Source organism: Lithobates pipiens, unplaced genomic scaffold (assembly GCF_037356315.1).
Source record: "Lithobates pipiens isolate NorthernLeopardFrog02 unplaced genomic scaffold, aLitPip1_a1.2 Scaffold_10, whole genome shotgun sequence".
Lineage (NCBI taxonomy): Eukaryota > Metazoa > Chordata > Amphibia > Anura > Ranidae > Lithobates > Lithobates pipiens.
This window is the reverse complement of record NW_027507686.1, coordinates 21282311-21304620: the sequence shown is the minus strand read 5'-3', so window position 1 is coordinate 21304620 and position 22310 is coordinate 21282311. Positions and strand designations below refer to the sequence as shown.

General features: G+C 47.2%; 1 protein-coding gene across 1 annotated transcript; it reads right to left on the bottom strand.

Moving 5' to 3' along the window:
• Nucleotides 1-390: 390 nt before the first annotated feature.
• Nucleotides 391-17946, bottom strand: PDCD5 (programmed cell death 5). Its single transcript, XM_077452502.1, has 6 exons — nucleotides 17791-17946; nucleotides 15553-15593; nucleotides 14229-14290; nucleotides 14030-14121; nucleotides 5685-5756; nucleotides 391-845 (listed from the first exon to the last, which is right to left on the bottom strand). The coding sequence occupies exons 1-6, from the start codon at nucleotides 17854-17856 to the stop codon at nucleotides 798-800; spliced, it is 381 nt and encodes a 126-aa protein (XP_077308628.1). The 5' UTR covers nucleotides 17857-17946; the 3' UTR covers nucleotides 391-797.
• Nucleotides 17947-22310: the final 4364 nt, after the last annotated feature.

Below are 22310 nucleotides of genomic sequence, written 5' to 3'. Positions count from 1 at the left end.
TATTTTTATTTATTTAGAAGAGAATGGGGTCAAGCTTCATAGTGACTGATCACTGTGATAGCCAGAGGCTACCACAGCGATCAGGTGACCCAGAATCAAGCATTCCAGGGCTCTTAGTGAGACCCCGGTCTCTGTGCTGGGAGAATGCAGTGCGGCGCGCTCCCAGCACAACACACATATGCAGCCCCACAGGAGAAAGAAAGGAAAAAAAAAAAAAGCTCAGTCCAGCGACGCACCATATTTGTGTTACGTCACCGCCAAGTGGTTAAGTTGTGCAAAGCCAGCATCCTCCTATGAAAGAAGTGTGCTTTGACTGCAGCCATCCCGTCGGAATGTACCCGTCCAATATAAAGCACAATATCACTGCGTTACAATTGAAGAATTCATCAGTTACAACACAAAAGTAGTTTTATTATCTTTCAATAAGCAATGGCACAATTCTTCACTGTCACAATCAGAGGTCTCATAAAAAAAAAGAATCACTTTTATGGTTTGAACAGGAATTGAAAGGAGTTAAATTCTTGAATTCAAATAATTTACTGGAGGAAGGGGGCAGGAGGGACAGTTTTCTAGAAAAAAAAAAAACACCTCATTCTATGTAACAGTTTGTAAACTTTGCAGCACAACAACCTATTGCAGATCACCAGATTAAAGTGTGCCACTTTGAATGGGAACTGTTTAAAACCCCGAATACACATGATAATGTCTTTTTTGGGTAATCGTAGAAGATTACTCTGTGCCTTTCGTGTACAATACATGCGTTGTAAAAACAAGTGCTTGCAGCCAATCCCTTTGCCTCAGTAGTCATCTTCCTCGTCAGAGTCCATCACTTTCCTTCGATTAAACTGAAAGAGAGAAGCACAATCTGTTTTATCATGTAGACACAGAGGGATCAAGGCTGCTTACCACCAGCCGGTACCCAATTAAAGCATCTGACAAACTATTTTACCAAGGCACTTAAATCACCAAGAGCCCCATTTATGAATTCAAATGCTGGTAAAATTATTCATCTTGGCAACAGGAATAGAGAATCCTCCGCCTGGGTCCTTCTGACATGTTTCACCCACAAGACTGGACTTTCTCCTAGAGGAGGTGGTCCGAGGCAGAGAGTGTCTTGTTCATGTTGTCTGAATGAATAAATTCACCAGCGGTTTTTATTACCAGCGGAGTGCAGCTGCTCTTTTCCTTTGGATTTGTACAGGCTGTGAACAAGATTATGCTGGCATTCAGCACCTGATCTTCCATAAACATCACCTGATTTAGGGCTTGGAGAGTGTAGGGATGCAACTAACGATTATGTTCACAATCAATTAGTTGGCCGATTTTTTAAAAGGTCATTATCCGATTAAATCAAAAATAAAAAAGTGTTGTGTATAATTTAAAATATGTAAAATTTAAAAAAATAAAAAAGGCAAGTTTATTCTTAAAAATCTATATGCAGTGGTAAATATAAATAACTATATGATTAGGGAGCAAAAATAGGATTTTTAAAACAGCTTACCTGTAAAATCCTTTACTTGGAGTACATCATAGGACACAGAGTCTCAAGTAATTACTTGGTGGGTTATAGGCATACCTTCAGGTGTTGACACTGGTATAACCAATACAGGAAGTTGTCTCCCCTATATAACCCCTCCTCCTTCCAGGAGCACTCAGTTTTTGTAGCCAAGCAATATAAGTAATATACTCTAACCCCATAAAACAGGGGGGCGGGAGCTCTGTGTCCTATGATGTAGAGGCAAGCCGTTTTAAAAATCCTATTTTCTTTATTGTACATCATAGGACACAGTCTCAAGTAATTACTTGGTGGGATGTCCCATAGCAATGCTACTTGAGGAGAGGGAGACACAACCCGTAGGGTAACCCCGAGACCTGAGGACTTATACTGCTGCCTGCAGCACACTGTGCCCGAAGGCGATATCCTCATTCCATCTTACATGCACTTGATAAAATTTTGCAAATGTATGTACCGAAGGCCAAGTCGCGGCCTTGCAGATTTGAGACCTGGAGGCCTGGTGACACACTGCCCAAGAAGCACCAACCGCTCTGGTAGAGTGCGCCTTAACTTGAACAGGGGGAATCTCCTCAGCGCTTCCCCTCAGCTATGCCGCGAGGTGTGTGTGTGTGTGTGTGTGCGCGTGTGTGCGCGCGTGCGTGTGTGTGTGCGCGTGTGTGTGCGCGTGTGTGCGCGCGTGCGCGTGTGTGTGCGCGTGTGTGTGCGCGTGTGTGCGCGTGCGTGTGTGTGTGCGCGTGCGCGTGTGCGCGCGTGCGTGTGTGTGTGCGCGTGCGCGTGTGCGTGTGTGCGCGTGCGTGTGTGCGCGTGCGCGTGTGTGCGTTACATCCATACAGAGCACCACGTGACCTTGCGGACATGCCCCTCTGCGTTCTCAGGCCCTGCTAGGGACCCGAATGGCCAACACAAAGTAAGGTGAACGTACTATACACCTCTACAAGGGGGGAGGGGTGTTCTGGCAGCATATTTATCATTTTTTTAAAACCACAGAAGCATAGGGCATTTCCCAATGTTACTAGGTGGAAGTGCTGGGTTATACTTAAACCATGCAGCTAAAGCAGCTGCGTCAACCAGCCACCGCCCATATAGAAGTTAGACACATCTCTGTATTAGCAACTGCTGTATTTTTTACCAAATCCCACAGGATCTATTTAAGCAAGAACCCCCTCTGCCGCTGGGACCACACATGTTCTGGAGACAGAGCTGCACTAAGACACATCATAGGTAGTGTAAGTTAATCCTTATAGAGGAGACATTTTAAAATGCATAGAAGGTATATTGAAGGAAAAAGCAAAGCTTCTTCCCTTACCTTGTCCTCGCTGCAGGATACTGCTGATTTAACAGACAGATCCGACTTTCACCCATCACGGCGGGCTGCGTTTAAACACGCTCAAAGACTGGGGCCCTTTTAAAAGGGGTTTTGCTCCTTTGGGCCTTGTATAGCACCCCTCAGGACAACTTTAGGAAATGTAACAAGACCAAAAAGCGTCCTGGTTCCTAGGGTCCAGCTCTCAAAGAGAAGCATTACAGGCAAAACCTCGTTCTTGCATCGAGGTCCAGGTACCATCCTATGGCCTCAGTGGCGAGGATGGATCTGATTGTTGAGGTTTCTTTAAATCCAGCATGGATCCCTCCTGAAGCTCCGCAGAGCACATCTTCACTCGTGACCAACACCTTAGACACTGGCGAAAAAACTGAGTGCTCCTGGAAGGAGGAGGGGTTATATAGAGGAGTCAACTTCCTGTATTGGTTATACCAGTGTCAACACCTGAAGGTAGGCCTATAACCCACCAAGTAATTACTTGAGACTCTGTGTCCTATGATGTACGATAAAGAAATCTCAAATCCACTCTGAGAATAACAGACAGAGATATACTGTAAAAACTATTAGAGGTTGAATCTTTTAAAGATTCGACTCAGAAATCAAATTTTTTATTTAGACCCCTTTCACACTGGGGCGCCTTGTAATGTGCCCTGCTTACTTTAAAATGTAATAGTAATGCTTTTTATTACCTCCAGTCTATCAGCCTCTACCTTCCCTGGGTTCAGATGCTGATCTTCCCTGCACACAGTCTTTAAAAAGTAATTTTTTATTTTTTAAAACAAATATGTTATACTTACCTGCTCTGTGTAACGGTTTTACACAGAGCAGCCCCAATTCTTGTCTTCTGTCTGTTTCGTCTTGGCTCCCCCACCAATGCTTCTGGCTCCCCCTGCCTTTAGATTGCCCCAATAGCAAGCTGCAAATTATAGTATATAGTGTGCCCATATAGCAAGGTAAAAAAAAAAATTCTGCCTTTAGACCCACTCAGTTCCTTCGCAGGACTACATGTTCCATGAGGCATTGCTCCTCACACATTCACAAGTTCTCAGGCACTTACTGACATGTATGGATGGTGTACAGTACCTGCTGCCGATATTGTGTTTCCAGCATGAAATTGCCGCTGCGAGGCTGTGCTTCTTGCGCTGGCCGCCCCCCCCACGATATGTCACACATCCATAGGAATCCATTGGGGGCAGCGAGCGGGAGGAGCGACAGAGCTCGGCGCTGGTTCCCACGGCGGGGCTCACAGGTGTCAATCTCGCCGCTGACAGCGGCAAGATTGATGCAATATCGGTCGCACCTACTGTACTTTATACAGGGAATACAATGCAGCTGTATGTGTGCTGCATTGTATTCCCCGATATATGTAAATAATGCATTCTGTATGCAGGCCGATTAATCAATCATGAAAATAGCTGACAACCATTTTCATTTCAATTGATTTTTTGTTTCAGCCCTAGAAGAACGGACTTCATACTTCTGCCAATGCCCCATTTGTAAAGCAGTGATGTGACCTTACCATGGCCATTTAATTACATTGAATGGATGTGCGCTATAGTAGGCAGCCATGCAAGCCAATTAACTGGAAAAAATAAAAAAGGCCAGGTGGAGAACACGTGACCTTGCTGGAGGGAGATTTACTAAAACTGGAGCACACAGAATCTGGTGCAGCCGTGCATAGAAACCAATCAAGTTCTATTGTCAAAGCTTAAATGAACAAGCTGAAGTTAGAAGCTGATTGGGTCACTATGCACAGCTGCGCCAGATTTTATAAATCTCCTCCTTGGCCCTATTCACACCTATGCAGGTTGCAGGTGCATTTTGCTTTTTTCAATACATGCTTTTGATCCATTGAAGTCTATGGAACCAAAAACAAGAAAAAAAAAAAAAGTCCCTGGCCCTTTCCATAAAATCCAGATGTGAACTACATCCATAGGAAACCATGTTAAATGGACTGTAGTGCATTTCTGCAAAACTGAAAAAGACACTAAAAAATGCATAAGTGTGAACCAGGCCTCAAGAGTCATGGGACAGACCTCTCCCTCAATCACAGAATTCTCTCTGCAGAGGTCTGCATGTTATGTGTGACAAATTGCAGGAGCAACATGCAAGTACTCCGGGGTCCAGAACCTTTTATAATGGCACTTGAATGGATTCCTTCACAGGGCTATTCAAGCCTTAAAATAAAGCTTTGACCCCATACACACTATTAGATTTTCTGCAGATTTGTCACAACCATGTAGTGCAAGGGCCTGCTCGATTGCGTACAAATTGAAACTCTTAAGGTTTGACCCCATATTGCATGGTTTTGGTAAATATGAAGAAAAGGAGGTCAAACCCTAAGAGTTTCAATTTGTATGCAATCAGGCAGGCCCTTCCACTACATTGGTTTTGGTAAATCTGAAGACTAAAGTCTGCAGAAAATCTAATAGTGTGTATGGTGGGCCTTACTGTGGGACAAATTTGAAGGGCTGCAACTGCTGGCTTTTGAAAACAGTAACTGCTTGTCCATCCAGCTGATTTGTTTGCTTCAATGCCTATAGGATAGTTAGGCAGAACAGGTATACAATAGATTTGCATTTGTGTCCCGGTTAAGTGACTCAGATCAGAATGGCAGCCAGGTAACTAGCATGTTTCAGAAGCAGCAATGGCAGCTCATGTACCTCTTGTGATAAGCTTCCTTCCATGTGCAATAAAGCACTGCTAACAGACGCCTGGAGGTGATCAGCATGCTGCTCTGGGCTGCCCCCCAGTGTCCATTCTGCACAACTTCCCAGGACACTGCAGGGATAGAGGCCAAGGAAGAGCAGACTACACAAAGCAAAACCAGCCTACCAATGTACTCACCTTTACCGTTGTCTTCTTATCTGTCTGCTGACTCACTTTTTCCAAAATCTCTATTAGACCCTCTTCAGATAACTGGAAGACAAAATACACCCAAGAATCATGAAAAATAAGATTCACAATGCACGGACAGTGAGGAAATAGATTACACCATATATAACCAAAAATTATATAAAGATCACTACAACTTCTCCAGGAGAGGGGCAGAGAATACCCTGCCAGATTGCCGGGGGGGGGGGGGGAACACAAAGAAAAACATGAGCTTTGCCAAAGTACACATTGCACTAAGTCAGGGGTCTCCAAACTATAGCCGTCCAGTTGTTCAGGAACTACAATTCCCATCATGCCTAGTCATGTCTGTGAATGTCAGTTTACAATGCCTAATGGGATGTGTAGTTCTGCAACACAGCTGGAGGGCCGTAGTTTGGAGATCCCTGTACTAGGTGAACATAGGTGGTCTCCTACCAGGCCAGGCCATGAAAAAAAAAGGTTTGGTATGCAGTACCTTTTTCAACGCAGTGTGATGCAATATACTGCCTTACAAAAGAGCTTAAAGCGGGAGTCCACCGGGACTCCGCGTTTTTTTTTTTTTTTTTTTTTTTTTAAAAGCCAGCAGCTACAAATACTGCAGCTGCTGACTTTTAAATAGTGACACTTACCTGTCCAGCGCGCCCGCGATGTCGGCACCTGAAGCCGATCGCTCGCTCGGCTGCCGGGTCCCGCCGCCATCTTGGGTATGGGAATCAGGAAATGGAGCCTTTCGGCTTCATTTCCCGGTTCCCTACTGCACATGCGCGAGCCGCGCGGCGCAATCCGGACGGTCCCCGCTGCCTCTGGGAGCTGTGTGTTTCCCAGCAGGCAGCGGGGCACTTGCTGAAGGGGGCGGGCGCTTGCGGAACGGGGGCGTAACCTACGCTCGTTCCGCAGAGAGCTAGCCCGGAAGTGGGTGCAGTTACCTGGATTATCCAGGTAACTGCACCCCCCTCCCCCCTGAAAGGTGCCGATTGTGGCGCCGGAGGGGGGGGGGGGGGGATTCCGATGAGCGGAGGTCCATTTTAGGGTGGACCTCCGCTTTAATGAAAGGTCACTTTTGTTAACCACTTTCCGATTGGCCCTGACAGTCGTTGCTTACAAGTTAAAAATCTGTATTTTAAAATGTATTTATTATTTTTGTTATAATTTTTTTAAATTTTTACACAGTCTCTAAAATCAACAGCATGACAGGTCTTCTTTACGGAGAGATCTGGGTTCACGCTGCAGCTTACAACAGGGGTCCGGTGCATCCCTGCTCACTGTAGAGGTCGACCAATATGGGTTTTTCTCTGGCTGATGCCGATATTTAGAAATCGTGGCGGCCGATGGCCGATATATGATGCCGATTTTTTTTATTTATTTTTTCCTCTTCCCCCCCCCCCCCCCCCCTCTTCTCATAAAATCTAAGTTGGACACCTTTCACACTGGGGCGTTTTTCAGGCGATTTTGGGCTAAAAATAGCGCCTGTAAATTGCCTTCAAAACGGCTCCCCTGCAGTCTGTGTGAAAGCCCGAGCGCTTTCCGACACCGACACAGCTCCTCTCTAACCAATGGGTTGTTAGCGCTATCACTGGAGATACTAGGCAAGTTGTAATACAACACTTCAAAACTTTTAGTTCCGCCCATGGGGTGGCTCAGGCAGAACTCAGAAGAGAAAAAGGAGGGGTGGGTGCTGCGTCGGTCGGTGAATTACAGAGAAAAGGATTTTACGGCGAGTACAAGAATCCTATTTTCACCGACCGACACAGCTCCTCTCTGTAACCAATGGGACGTCCCCAAGCAGTGCCAAACAAGGGGTGGGAAAAAAAACATCATAAAAACTTCATCCACCATGGCAAGTGGGAACTAGTGAAACTAAACCCACCAAAAAAATAAATAAAAAAACAGCAGTGTGGAAAAACACCACCACGTAACCGGGTATCCTCAACAGGAGTGATACCCAAGACTGCAACCATTTGCGGAAGTAATGCAACAGTGCATCAACATAACAGTACTGCGTTTTTATCGAAAAACCAGGAAAAAATAAAGATTGCATATTTAATTGCAACTACACAGCCGCCTGCAAAACTTTGCGACCAAAACAGGCATCAGCCTATGCACAGACGTCTACCTTGTAGAACTTGGTAAACATATGGCCAGATGACCAGGTCGCCGCCTTACACACTTGAGCGACAGACACTTGATGTCAGAAGGCCCAAGACGTTCCGATTGCCCTTGTGGAGTGGGCCGTGACCGGAAAGGGGGCACCTGCCCCTTCAAGGCGTGGGCTTGTACTACAATCTGTCTGATCCACCTGGAAATGGTGGCCGACGAGACCGCCATGCCCTTCTTAGGGCCAGCCACCGAAACAGTGAGTCTGACTTCCGAAAGGGAGCTGTGGCAGACAAATACACCGTCAGAGCCCTAACCACGTTGAGAGCGTGAAGGGCCACCTCTTTGGGGTGCTTCAGCTTAGGACACAAGGATGGTAATACAATGTCCTCATTGATATGAAAAGCAGAGTCCACATTCAGTAGAAAAGGACAGTTGCGGACGCAACACCACCTTATCCCTGTGGATGACCAGATAAGGCGACTTTGCAGGACAAGGCAGCCAATTCCAAAACCCTCCTGGCTGATGTGATGGCCACTAGAAAGACCACTTTCTGGGAAAGAGCCAAAAGGGGAATCTCCCTGATGTTTTTAAACAGCATTTTTGAAGCACCGACAACAACACCAGGTTCAAATCCCATGGGGGATAACAGTGGACGCACCAGAGGGACTACGTGTCGTACCCCCTGAACGAAGGTACTCACTTGGAGTGCGAGGGGGTGGGGGGAAAAAAAAAAAAAAAAAAAAAAGGACAGCCAAGCTGAAATTTGCCCTTTGATGGTGCTTAATGCCAATCTCTGGTCAACTCCTTGCTGGAGAAACAGCAGTATCCTGGATGCCATCCTTTCTCCTCACACATGGAGATGTAGGCCTTCCAGGTACGATGGTATATCTTCCCAGAAGAAGATTTCCGTGCCCTCAACATAGTTGGAATCACCGAGTCCGACAGACCCCAGTTCCTCAACACCTGGCTCTCAAGAGCCATGCCATTAAAGCAGGATGAAAGATCGAACCTTGAGACAGGAAGTCCTCTGGCAACGGCAGTCACCAGACGCACCAGATCTGCGTACCAGGGCCGCTGAGGCCAATCTGGGGCAACCAGGATTACTGGAATCCCCTCGGCTTCCACTCTGCGAAGCAGACGTGGCAACAGTTTTAGTGGAGGAAAGGCGTAGATCAGCTGGTACTGATCTCACAAAGCCACCAGCGTGTCTGCCCACGGATCTCATCCTGGACACAAATCTTGGCACCTTCCGATTGAGACGGGAGGCCAATAGATCCACATCTGGTGTGCCCCACTTCAGGCACAGCAACCTGAATATCTCCAGATGCAATGCCCATTCTCCTGGGTCCAGCATCTGTCGACTCAGATAGTCCGCCTGCCAATTTTCCACCCCCGGGATGTAAATGGCCGACACGTGTCGCTCTGCCCACCGAAGTATGCAAGCGACCTCCCGAGCAGCGGCTGAGCTTCTTGTTCCCCCTTGGTGATTTATGTATGCCACCGCCGTGGCGTTGTCCGACTGTATCCTGATCGGACACCCTTGAAGACTCAACGACCATGTGTGGAGGCACAGCCCAAACGCTCTCAATTCGAGCAGATTGATCGGCAACTCAGATTCTTCCATCGACCAGAGGCCCTGAGCCGACTGAATCCTCATCACTCCACCCCAGCCAGATAGACTGGCGTCCGTAGTGATCACCGTCCATTTCAGAGGAAGGAACGATTTTCCGGACTGAATCACCGGGGACCTCAACCACCAGATCAGAGAGTCCCTGAATGTTTGGCTCACCTGGATCTGTCAATCCAGGGACAACTGAGATTTGTCCCATTTCAACAAGATCTCCTTCTGCAGTACTCTGGTGTGGAACTGGGCATAAGGTACTGCCCCAAAAAGGAGGCTACCATGAGTCCCAGCACTCGCATGCAAAAGCGGAACGACAACCACTTGCGGTAAAACAGTAGTTTGACTGCAGATCTGAGAGTCTGCAATTTGTCTGAAGGGAGAAAAACCCTTGCTTCCCTGGAGTCCAATAGCAAACCTAGGTACTCCAGACACTGGGTCGGCACAATCACCGACTTCTTTAGGTTCAACAGCCACCCAAATTCTTGCAGGATCTGCATGGTGATCGCCACATCCTCCTCTAGTTCTGAGGCGGAAGGTGCCCTCAGGAGATCGTCCAGGTAGCCCACGATCGCGATCCCACATTGTCGCAGCAACGCCAATACTGGAGCCAGTACTTTGGTAAAGACTTGGGGGGCTGATGCCAGGCCAAAGGGAAGAGCCACAAACTGGTAATGGGCTTCCCCGACTGCCAAACGTAGAAATTTTTGATGCCGGAAGGCATATGGGGCATGTGCAGGTACGCATACTGGATGTCTAAGGACGCCAGGGAGTCCCCTTGATAGAGTGCAGCGACTACTGAGCGAACTGATTCCATTCTGAACCTCTGCACTTTCACAAAGTGATTAAGGGCTTTTAGGTCCAAGATCGGACGTACCCCTTCCTTCTTAGGAACCACAAACAGATTTGAGTAGAATCCCTGGAAGCGTTCCGAGTCTGGAACTGGTACAATCACCCCCTGATTCAGCAAGTCCCTTGCCGCCCCCAACAGGGCCCCCCGGCGAACCGGGGATACAGGTATGCTGGGAGGGGAAGAATCTGTTTGGCGGGCAAGAGAGAAAAAAAAAAAATAAAAAAAAAACACACTATCTTGTAGCCTGTGGAAATCAGATCGCAGACCCATTGGTCGGATAACCGGGAGGACCACGGGGCTGCAAACTCCCGAAGGCGACCCCCCACCCAAGACATGGGTGGGGGTAAACCTTCATGCGGTAGCACTTTTGTTCCGCAGGCTTATTAGGCTTGCGGTTCCAGGGACGTCCATGGGCATCCTGATGGGCAGGGGACATTTTGCCGAAGCACCGGGTGGACGAAAAAGCCGCTTGTGAGCAGAAAAAGAGGGCCCTTGTCTACGGCTTGGCTCCTTAGCCTTAGTAGCCTGTGAGAGTAGAGTACTCTCACCACCAGTGGCATTTTTAATTATATCATCTAACGAGGCTCCAAAGAGCCGGTCGCCAAGGAAGGGAAGATCCGTCAGGGCTTTCTTGGATGCCTGGTCAGTAGACCAGCATTTCAGCCAAATCAGGCACCTCAGCTGACACTGAAGCCCTGGATAAGAGGGAGAGTACCCAGGGCCGCGTCACAGACATAAGGCCTTGCACTAGTTGGTCTTCTAGTTCCACCAGACAGGGGAGGCCTGATGCTCTCCCAATTTGCGGTGCAAAACTTTTGCCTACTCAGTCAGCATCTGTGACACCAGTGCAGATGCCAGTACAGGTCGCACGGCTGACCCCACAATCGTAAACAAGGAACGAGCCACCGCCTCGGCCTTCCTGTCCATGGGATCCTTGAACGCAGGAGTCCCCCTCAACTGGGATCGTGTTTACTTTGTTTAACCTAGATACTGGGGGGGGGGGGGGTCCACGACCGGAGGAGCCGATCATTTTTTGAGAAGGCTTTCCTCAAAGGGGTAACGCACCGCCATGTATTTGGGGACCCATTCCATGTAAACGAACTTATCAAAATAAGTCAGATACGGGATCATAGGTAAACGTGCTGGCTTGCGGGACCCAAAAGGGACCGGTACATCAACAGAGGGATCCGCTGGCTCCTGAATCTTCAGGGTATCACGCACAGCTGTGATAAGTGCTCCAACTAGCGCTTTGTCACGCACAGACCCGGACAGGGACTCATCCTCACTGTCCTGGTCAGCGTCATCTGACAAGACAGAGCAGGGGTCACCGGCCTCAGCAGGACATGAGTCTGCGTCAGAGCTCTCCCCAGAGGACGGGGGGGCAGGGGCCACTTTTTAGCACCTTTCTACCCACGTACCGCTTCTATCTTGGCAACGAACGAATTGAGGACCGCCGTAATGGTGTTCATAGGGGCCGCGTAGTCCGCAGGTGACCCGGTTCCAATTGCCTGATTTCGGGGGAAGAAACACCAGTTTCTGAAGCCATGCTGATCCTACCCTGTCTGCCACCCGAAGGGGACTTAGGACAGTGACAGTCCCACCCTTCTGCTGCCACTGGCTGAGGGGCTCTAACCCGCTGGACTCACCACCCTGGGCCGTTCCGCGCTGTATTACTGCATTGCCTGATGATCCCCAGCGCTCGCAGATGCAGCGATAGCAGAAAAACTGTGTCGTGGTCGGCTGGTCGCACGATCAGTGGGCAATCAAACACACATGTTCAGAACACAGGATAACCTTCCCAGCGCCCTGTGATGACCAAACAGGAAGCAGAGGGTACAGGGGCAGCTGCTAGAGCACAAAAACGTGGTCCAGCTACCAGAAAAATGGCCACCGGTGTTCTCAATTGGGAATCACCAGGAAAATGGAAGACTGAAGCCAGTCTGACCCTTGCCCATACTTAAAATGGCCGCCGAAAAGCGCCATGAGGGACTAGAGAGAACATGTGGCAGGCACAGCGCTGCACCAACACAGGGGCATGACTACACAGGCATCCAGCAGGACTAAGCTTCAGGACCAAGGCACCAAGCACAGCTAAAACCCCAGACACACACCGCTCAGCACATGTAGGGGAGGGGAGTTAGGGACCGAGAAGAGAGGGGGGTGAGAGGGGCCCCTGAATCGACCTCCCAGGGAATGCCCAGCTTCTCCACCCTGCCAGGCAGGGAGAGCTGTACTTACCAGTCCTGAAGCTGGGAGACATTCCACGGTAGTCAGCTCCTGATCAGTACAGGGAAGACTACTGGCCTCGGCATACTGTGACACAGACATCAGTAGCCCGGTCATATGTACGCCTCGGAGCATAAAGCTCACCAACCACCTCTGGAGCTGAGGTATGTTGTGGCCTGCCGAGCCTTAGCTGCGACCTGCACATGCTCGCTGGCCGGACTTGGGAGACTATAAGGATGAGTGAACCAGCCTGTCACCCAGCCGGCTGTTGAAAGGCCACGGACCTATGGGCCCGTAGGGTTCCTAGGTCTATCTCCTTCACTAGGCAAGAAAAAACTGAGTTCTGCCTGAGCAGGCTGTGGGTTGTAGCCTAGGGACCGCCCCATGGGCGGAACTAAAAGTTCTGAAGTGTTGTATTACAACTTGCCTAGTATCTCCAGTGATAGGGCCAACAACCCATTGGTTACAGAGAGGAGCTGTGTCGGTCGGTGAATATAAGAAAAAATATTTACATGGCTTGAGAATCGGAAGTGATGTTGACCTGGTCCTCCAAGGGCATAGAGATGAGCGGTGGCCATCATTTATCTCTACATTAAAACACCAGATGAATCCTGGGTTCAGCGATCGGAAATATTAGCCTGGGAGCCATCTCTCCCGCTGCTTATACATTTCAATAAAGTTTTTTTTTTTTTTTTTTAGTAAAAACACACACGGTAAACAGCAGCATGATGCACTGTGACTGGTGCAGTGGCACCGCGGTCATCCTGCTGCACAACAGCAGTTGCTGGTGTGAACAGGCCCATAATGTAGATTAATGCACTAGGACAGTGAACAGGCGAACCTCGGCACCCCAGATGTTAGGGAACTACATTTCCCAAAATGCTCATCTACGCTGCAGAGTGCCTGAGCATCATGGGAAATGTAGTTCCAAAACATCTTGGGTGCCAAGGTTCGCCATCACTGCACTAGGAGCAGGTGCCTCTACCACAGACTCATTGGATCCCACAGTGATCAGCACTGCCAAGCGCTGTCTCCACTACCCCAGGCGCTTCCCTATGAGTTCACAGGAGCCAGAAACTACAGAGGTGGCATCAAGTATCAATGTGCACTGACAGTATTGACTGCTTTGACAGCTTTGAGAACACTGGAAACATTGGGCGATATGCATCTGCCACAACGTTGATTTACAGCAGAACCCCTTGGGACCACCAAAATTTTGTCATGAACCATCAGTGGTCCACTGGTTGGCGACCGCTGCTCTAATGGGACCCCAGGGTGCTTCGTTATAGTCTCACTCCATTTGTTCATTTGCATAAGATTTTGGGAAGAAATGGCGTGAAAACATGACCTTGCAGAGCAATCAAAGATGCCAGTACACATCTCATCGTCTTATCAGATAAAAGCAAAAATAATGAGAAAGTCTACATTTACAAACTTGCTTGATATGACTCATTTGTTCTGCACCTTAACGAGTGTTAAAATCATTCATATCTACTAAAATGCAATATAGCGGACACCAACCTTCCCACCAAGCTGGCCAAATCTTGCCATCTGTATAAGGTAACTTTCTACAGCTTTGGCTTTCTCAGGCTTCACCAAGGCAAGGTTATTCACTGAAACAGAAGAGGACTTGAGTGCATACACAATGTATAGTTCCCACAGAACACATTTGAAGGAATGACCCACAGCCAATTTTAGGTCACATGGTGATGATACTTACACCGTGCTCGAGCGGCCTGGCTGAGGACCTGGGATAAAATGTTATTTCGCATTTCATCTTCTCTGTAAATAAAAAGCAAAAATCAGAAACCAACATGCTTTATGTGAATGGGGTATGTTTCTTATCTGCAGCTTTCATAAGTCTCATCAGCATTTAATACTCCTGGGAGTGTCCCCTGCTGCACAATGTAGTTTCCCTCCCACTGTTAGGGCATGGAAGGTTATGGAAAACGTACCGGGCCCAAAGGGGGTGCAGTAGGAGTAGGAAACAAAGGCCGCCAGAGAGAAAAGCATACTACAGTTTGTAGCAGGGCAGTGCCGATTGCATACACCCCATAGAGAACAACAGTTTTTACATTTCTGCTATGGGCCTGTTTATTCAATACTGATCACTATATAGAGTTGCACGATTCTGGCCAAAGAAAGAATCATGATTTTTTTTGCTTAGAATAAAAAGATCACAATTCTCGTAATGTAAAAACATTTACATTATACAAAAAATAATTGTAATTTTCTAGCAAAAAAAAAAATTTTGATTCCTGGAAGACTGCCTGTTTTTTTTTCCTTCCTTTCGAGAGCTGTGGCTTCAGAAGAGCAGAGAGAATTCTTTGCATAGCAACGCTTGTCAAGATCACAACCGAAAAAAAAAAAAAAAAAAAACACAACGAACCCCCACACGATAACGATTCTAGACGATTAATCGTGCAGCTCTATTTAACCTCTTGACCCCGGAAGGTTTTAGTCCCTTCATTACTTACCACACAAAGCTTTAATTTTTTTATTTTTTTAAATTAAAATTTCTTCATAAGATTTTGACCAAAATGTATTTGGCTATATGGTCGATTAAAAAAATATCCCAAGTGTGGAGGAAAGTTATAACGGCTACAAACTACGGGATATATAATGGAATTTTTTTTATTTATTTTTACTACTAATAGCGGTGATCAGACATATAATGGGACTGCTAATGGGGCAAGCAATCTATAACTGACATTACCAGGAACACCAATACAGTGATTAGTGCCAATACTATACACTGTACTGCCACTGGCTGGGAAGGGGGTTAACATCCAGGGCAATCAAGGGGTTAAATGTGTACCCAACTGTGTAATGTGAGCTGCTTTTTAATACAGACCTTGTTTTTTTATCCCTGCTTTGCAGAGATAAGAAACACAGATGTTCTGTACAGAGCTCAGTGATTGTCAACACAGGCGATCAGCAGATTCCAGCAACGATCTGCTGACAAGCTCCCGCTGCGTACAATCACAGCAAACACTGGCAGCAAACCCCGTTTAAAATTACACAAGCTGGTATGAACACCTCACCTTTGTTTAGCTTCTTGCTGAGCTTGCTCACCTCCACCTTCCTGCAAAGAGAACAGACAAGGTAAGAACTCTGAACGCAGCATTTCATCATCCCAAAACTAGGTGCTATGTTCACTCCCCCAACCCCAAATACACCAGTGTTACACCCCCGAGCCCAATACCCACACATGAATATAAAATATATCACAGTGTTACACCCCAACATAAAATACATATTTTATATAGCGTTTATCCCCCCCGACCCCCATATATATATATATATCCCAGTGTAACCCACCCCATATAGATCCATCTATATATATATATATATATATATATATATATATATATATATATATATATATATATATATATATATATATATATATATATATATATATATATATATATATATATATATATATATATATATATCTCTCTCTCTCTATCTATATAGACATACACACACCCCAGTGTTACCCCCTGACCCATTATATATATATATATATATATATTATTTTTTTAGACAAATGTGGTTTGAATTTAGGAGCCAGTTAAAAAAGTTAGGAGACAGTTTTTTTTTTTTTTTTAGAGTGGTATGGAATGTCAGCTCCCGGGGCAAGGCCAGTCATTTTCACCCCCTATCCCTAACTCACAATGGAGCACCCAGTCAATAACTCCAATGAAACGCTGTTACATCAGGGTTATGGGCTGACCAGAAAGAGTAAGGCTGGCAACAGATGGAACTGGCTGGTACTGGCAGGTGGCACTGGTTGCTACTGGCAGGCACCTGGAACTGCCAGATGGCACTGGCAGGTGACACTGGTTGGCTTTGGCAGGTGACACTATTGGCAGGTGGCACTGGTTTGTGATGGCAGGTGGCCCTGGTTGGTGATGGCACTAGTTGTCACTGGCAGATGGCACTGATTGGCGGTGGCACTGGTTGGCGGTGCCACTAGTTGGCACTGATTGGTGGTGGCACTGGCAGGTGGCACTGATTGGCGGTGGCAGGCACGTGGAACTGCCAGATTGCACTGGCAGGTGGCACTGGTTTGGAACTGGCAGGTGGCACTGGTTGGCGATGGCACTAGTTGTCACTGGCAGATGGCACTGATTGGCGGTGGCACTGGTTGGCGGTGGCAGGTGGCACCGATTGGTGGTGGCAGGTGGCACTGATTAGCGGTGGCACTGGTTGGTGGTGGCACTAGTGGGCACCGATTGGTGGTGGCACTAGTGGGCACCGATTGGTGGTGGCACTGGCAGGTGGCAGCACTGGTAGGTGGTGGCATTGGTAGGTGGTGGCAGGTGGCACTGATTAGCGGTGGCACTGGCAGGTGGCACACGGAGCACTCTGTTACTGAAATGTAACAGAGGAGCTGTCAGAATTGAGCTTAATGTCAGAATGGGCGGGACCCAGCCGGGGTGTGAAACTGACAAGTAACAGAGGCGGATCTGTCAGATTTGAGCTTGATGTCGGGGTGGGCGGGGACGGGCGGGTGGGCAGGACTCAGCAGCTATCAAACACCAGCCAACGATTAGCGCGGCACCGCTGAGTGTGGAGGAGGGAGGAGGACTGCAGTCAGTGTTCATGCGCTGCATGTCTGGGGCATCGATAGTAAGTGGGCTGGTGGCAGCTTAGGCGCCAGGTTGCGATTTCTGGTCGCATTGGCGACCTGGGGTTTGTCGAGCTATAATCCCCCAGTGTTACCCACAACCCACATATATAGTGTTGAACTCCCACATACCCCAATGATGCAACCCCCTCTCCCACACACCCCAGTGTCCCCCCCCCCATATCCCACATACCCCAGGAGCTGCACCCGTCTGTCCGTCTCTCACATACCCAGTATTGCACCCCTGTCTCCCTCAGTGATGCACGGACTCCCCCCTCCTGTTCCCACCCCATGTACCTTAGTGTTGGACTCCCATCTCCTACATACCCCAGTGATGCACCCCGCCCACATACCCAAGTTGCATCCCTCCCCCATCTCCCACACACCCCCAGTCTCCCACATACCCTCAGTGTTGCACCTCCCATACCCTAGGAGTTACACCCCCATCATCTCCCGAATACCCCAGTTTTTCAACCCTCAGTGACGCCCAACCCACAACAAACCCCAGAGATGCACCCACACCATCTCCCCTCGTGCTCCTCAATACACCCCAGTGTTATACCCCCTGCTCCCCATATCCCAGTGTTAACCATCTTGCACCCCCCCCCCCAGGTTTCAGTGACACCCTCCCTGCCCCTCCTCTCACCCCATGTCTCCCCTGTAGCTCCGTCAGCCGCTGCTTTCTTATCGCTTCCAGCTCCGGGTCCGCCATCTCCGTTCAGACCTCGCTACACGTTCCTCCCCACCACCGTTCCAAGTACGTCACCACGCACACCGACCCCCCCCCCCAGACATTACTAATAGGGCGGCCAGGCAGATGAATCGAGCGCCGCTCTGGTTTCCATGGAGACGTGGCGCTTTATCGCTATGGGAATATCTGTGTTCACTTGATCACTTAATCATGCGCAAAGAAAAACTCTATAAAATTCCCTCAAATCCCCCATACATAATTGGACAACCAAAGTAAAATATCAACCAGTCTATTCACATAGATCCAAACTGTCCCTGATGTGGGGCAATGTCCCTCTGTCCCTCATTCCTCCTCATTTGTCCCTTATTTTGGTCTGATCTCTATAGTTGTATATAAAATGCACTTTTAATCAAAAAGCGTTTCCCAGCGCTAAACCTTTTATTACGTTTCTAAATTGCTGCATTTGCGAATTTCAAAAGTAAATATAAAGGAATAGTAGTGGTAACCCTTTTTTTCTGGCAAATTCTCCTTTAAGGGGGTGTGGCAGGGGCGTGTCCTATGCCTGTATGTATTTGCTAGTAGGTGTCCCTCATTCCCATCTCACAATCTTGGGAGGTGTGTATATTCACTAAGCTACATAGTCCTTCTCTTTGGCCAGGTTCACGTCACCTGCCACTTCACCTGCCACACGTTGCGGATTGTCACTTGCCACAACGTCACCTGCCATGTCACCTGCCACACGTTGCGGATTGTCACTTGCCACAACGTCACCTGCGACGCATTGCAGATTGTCACTTGCCACATCATCACCTGCCACAGGTTGCAGATTGTCAATTGCCACAATGTCATCTGACACGCATTGCAGATTGTCACTTGCCACAACGTCACCTGCCACACATTGCAGATTGTCACTTGCCACAACGTCACCTGCCACACGTTGCTGATTGTCACTTGCCACATCGTCACCTGCCACAGGTTGCAGATTGTCACTTGCCACAATGTCACCTGCCACACATTGCAGACTGTCACTTGCCACAATGTCACCTGCCACACATTGTAGATTGTCACTTGCCACAACGTCACCTGCCACACATTGCAGATTGTCACTTGCCACAATGTCACCTGCCACACATTGCAGACTGTCACTTGCCACAATGTCACCTGCCACACATTGTAGATTGTCACTTGCCACAACGTCACCTGCCACACATTGCAGATTGTCACTTGCCACAATGTCACCTGCCACACGTTGCAGATTGTCACTTACCATAGCGTCACCTGCCACACGTTGCAGATTGTCACTTGCCACAACGTCACCTGCCACACGTTGCTGATTGTCACTTGCCACAACGTCACCTGCCACGCATTGCAGATTGTCACTTGCCACAACGTAACCTGCCACGCGTTGCAGACTGTCACTTGCCACAACGTCACCTGCCACGCGTTGCAGATTGTAACTTGCCACAACGTCACTTGCTACGCATTGCAGATTGTCACTTGCCATAATGTAACTTGCCACGCGTTGCAGATTGTCACTTGCCACAACGTCACCTGCCACACATTGCAGATTGTCATTTGCTACAACGTAACCTGCCACGCGTTGCAGATTGTAACTTGCCACAACGTCACTTGCTACGCATTGCAGATTGTCACTTGCCATAATGTAACTTGCCACGCGTTGCAGATTGTCACTTGCCACAACGTCACCTGCCACACATTGCAGATTGTCACTTGCCACAACGTCACCTGCCACACATTGCAGATTGTCACTTGCCACAACGTCACCTGCCACGCATTGCAGATTGTCACTTGCCACAACATAACCTGCCAAGCGTTGCAGATTGTCACTTGCCACAACGTCACCTGCCACACGTTGCAGATTGTCACTTGCCATATTGTCACCTGCCACGCATTACAGATTGTCACTTATCACAATGTCACCTGCCACACGTTGCAGATTGTCACTTGCCACAATGTCACCTGCCACACGTTGCAGATTGTCACTTGCCACAATGTCACCTGCCACACGTTGCAGATTGTCACTTGCCACAACGTCACCTGTCACACATTGCGGATTTTGCAGATTGTCACTTGCCACAATGTCACCTGCCACACGTTGCAGATTGTCACTTGCCACAACGTCACCTGTCACACATTGCGGATTTTCACTTGCCACAATGTCACCTGCCACATGTTGCGGATTGTCACTTGTCATGTCACCTGCCACACATTGTGGATTGTCACTTGCCACGTCACCTGCCACACGTTGCAGATTTTCACTTGCCACGTCACCTGCCACATGTTGCGGATTGTCACTTGCCACATCACCTGCCACACATTGTGGATTGTTATCAGCCACACATTGCAGATTGTCACTTGCCACGTCACCTGCCAAACGTGGATTGTCACCTGCCACACATTGCGGATTGTCACTTGCCGTGTCACCTGCCACATGTTGTGGATTATCACTTGCCACGACACCTGCTATAAGTTGCGGATTGTCACTTGCCACGTCACCTGACACACGTTGTGGATTGTAACTTGCCACATCACCTACCACGCTTTGTGGATTGTCACCTGCCACACATTGTGGATTGTCACTTGCCACAACACCTGTCAAACATTACAGATTGTCCCTTGCCACGATGTCACCTGCCACATGTTGTGGATTGTCACTTGCCTCAACACTTGCCACACATTGCGGACTGTCACTTCTTGCCACGTCACCTGCCACATGTTATGGATTGTCTCCTGCCGTATGTTGTGGATTGTCACCTGCTGTACATTGCGGATTGTGAATTGCTGTGTCCCAGAGTGAAGCCAGGCAACAGAGAGATGGTGTAATATCTGTTGCCCGCGGCTGCACAGTGAGGGCAGAATTGCAGTGATGTAGGGCAGGCAGTGAGAGATGATGTCATCTCTCTGCTCCCCCTGCCCGACAACTCACTGGCTAGCCAGCAAGCCCGCTCACCGGCCGACTGGCCCGCTCGCTCACTTACCCACTGACAGTTTACCGCCCCCCTGGTCCCACCGGATCCCATGTTTTATGTTTTTGATCTTTTACTTTCATTTTTATTTATTTTTTTCTTTCAGCCTGGACCGATGAGCCAATCAGACCAGTTTCATGAGAAAGTTGGCCATCTGCTGAAAAAAACTGTACGGGGGTTATAGCTTCAGCCATAACTCCGGTAAACCACTTGCAGCCGCAACGTATATATATACAGTACATATTGTGGTGGGCAAGTGGTTAAAATAATTACGGTGCCATCATCCACATACAGAAATAGAAGAATTCACACCAGTGCTTGCAGTTCCAGTGCGTTTCAGTTCCAGAAAAAAAGTAGAACATGCTGCATTTTTCCTGCCCTGGACTGTACTGGAACACTGTAAAAAGCATCAAAAACGCACTGGAATGCACCTAAACGCACCAAAAACGCACTGGAACAAACATGTTTTTATTTAAATTTAAGAAAAAGAGGAGGAAAAATGCACTGGACTGCATCAAAAAGCAACAAAAAAGCATCAAATACACACTGGAACGCATCTGGAACGCACATGCAGAAAAGCATCTGGAATGCATCCAGACTGCGTTTCTATGGTGTGAACTGGCCCGAAAAAAGTAGGAAAAAAAAGCACCTGGAATGCATCCGGAAACACATCAAAAACACACCGGAATGCATCAAAAACACGCATCCGGAACGGATCTGGAGTGCGTTTTTGTGGTGTGAGCTCTTTTATTTTCTATTCTGTATCTTTTTTTCTTCTATGCTTTTATTTTATATTGTGTTCTGTTTTACTCTATTATATTCTATTCTTTTATTTTCTATTTTTTATCTTTTTTTTCTATGCTTTTATTTTATATTGTGTTCTGTTTTACTCTATTATATTCTATTCTTTTATTTTCTATTCTGTACTTTTTTTTTCTATTCTTATATTTTATATTGTGTTCTGTTTTACTGTATTATATTCTATTATTTTATTTTCTATTGTGTTCTGTTTTACTGTATTATATTCTATTCTTTTATTTTCTATTCTGTACCTTTTTTTTCTATTCAATTTTTTTCTATTCTTTTATTTTCTATTGTGTTCTGTTTTACTCTATTATATTCTGTTCTTGTATTTTCTATTATATTCTATTATATTGTTTTGTATTCTATTCCTTTTGTTTTCAATTGTGTTGTGTTTTACTCTATTATATACTATTCTTTTATTTTCTATTCTATTTTATTATATTGTTTTGTATTCTATTCCCTTTGTTTTCTATTCTAGTTTATTCTCTTTGGGAAATTTGATTAGAAAACTATTCGATTTCAAACTTTGTTTTTTTTAATTATTTTGCATTTGTTAAAATTTGTTAATAATGTAATTCGGATAATCTGAATAACGAAAAAAAATTGGGAATGAAATGAAGCGCTCATGTCTACAGGCGTATATTTGGGGTTCTGTGGATAAGGACAGGTTCTGTATGTACATAG

Excerpts from the sequence above, each read along its gene's own strand:
- PDCD5 (XM_077452502.1), bottom strand. The coding sequence starts at position 17,856 with ATGGCGGACCCGGAGCTGGAAGCGATAAGAAAGCAGCGGCTGACGGAG. Across the intron at positions 14,291-15,552 it reads CAGCAAGAAGCTAAACAAAG|AGAAGATGAAATGCGAAATA; the intron begins GTGAGGTGTTCA and ends TTTTATTTACAG. Across the intron at positions 14,122-14,228 it reads CCAGGCCGCTCGAGCACGGT|TGAATAACCTTGCCTTGGTG; the intron begins GTAAGTATCATC and ends CTTCTGTTTCAG.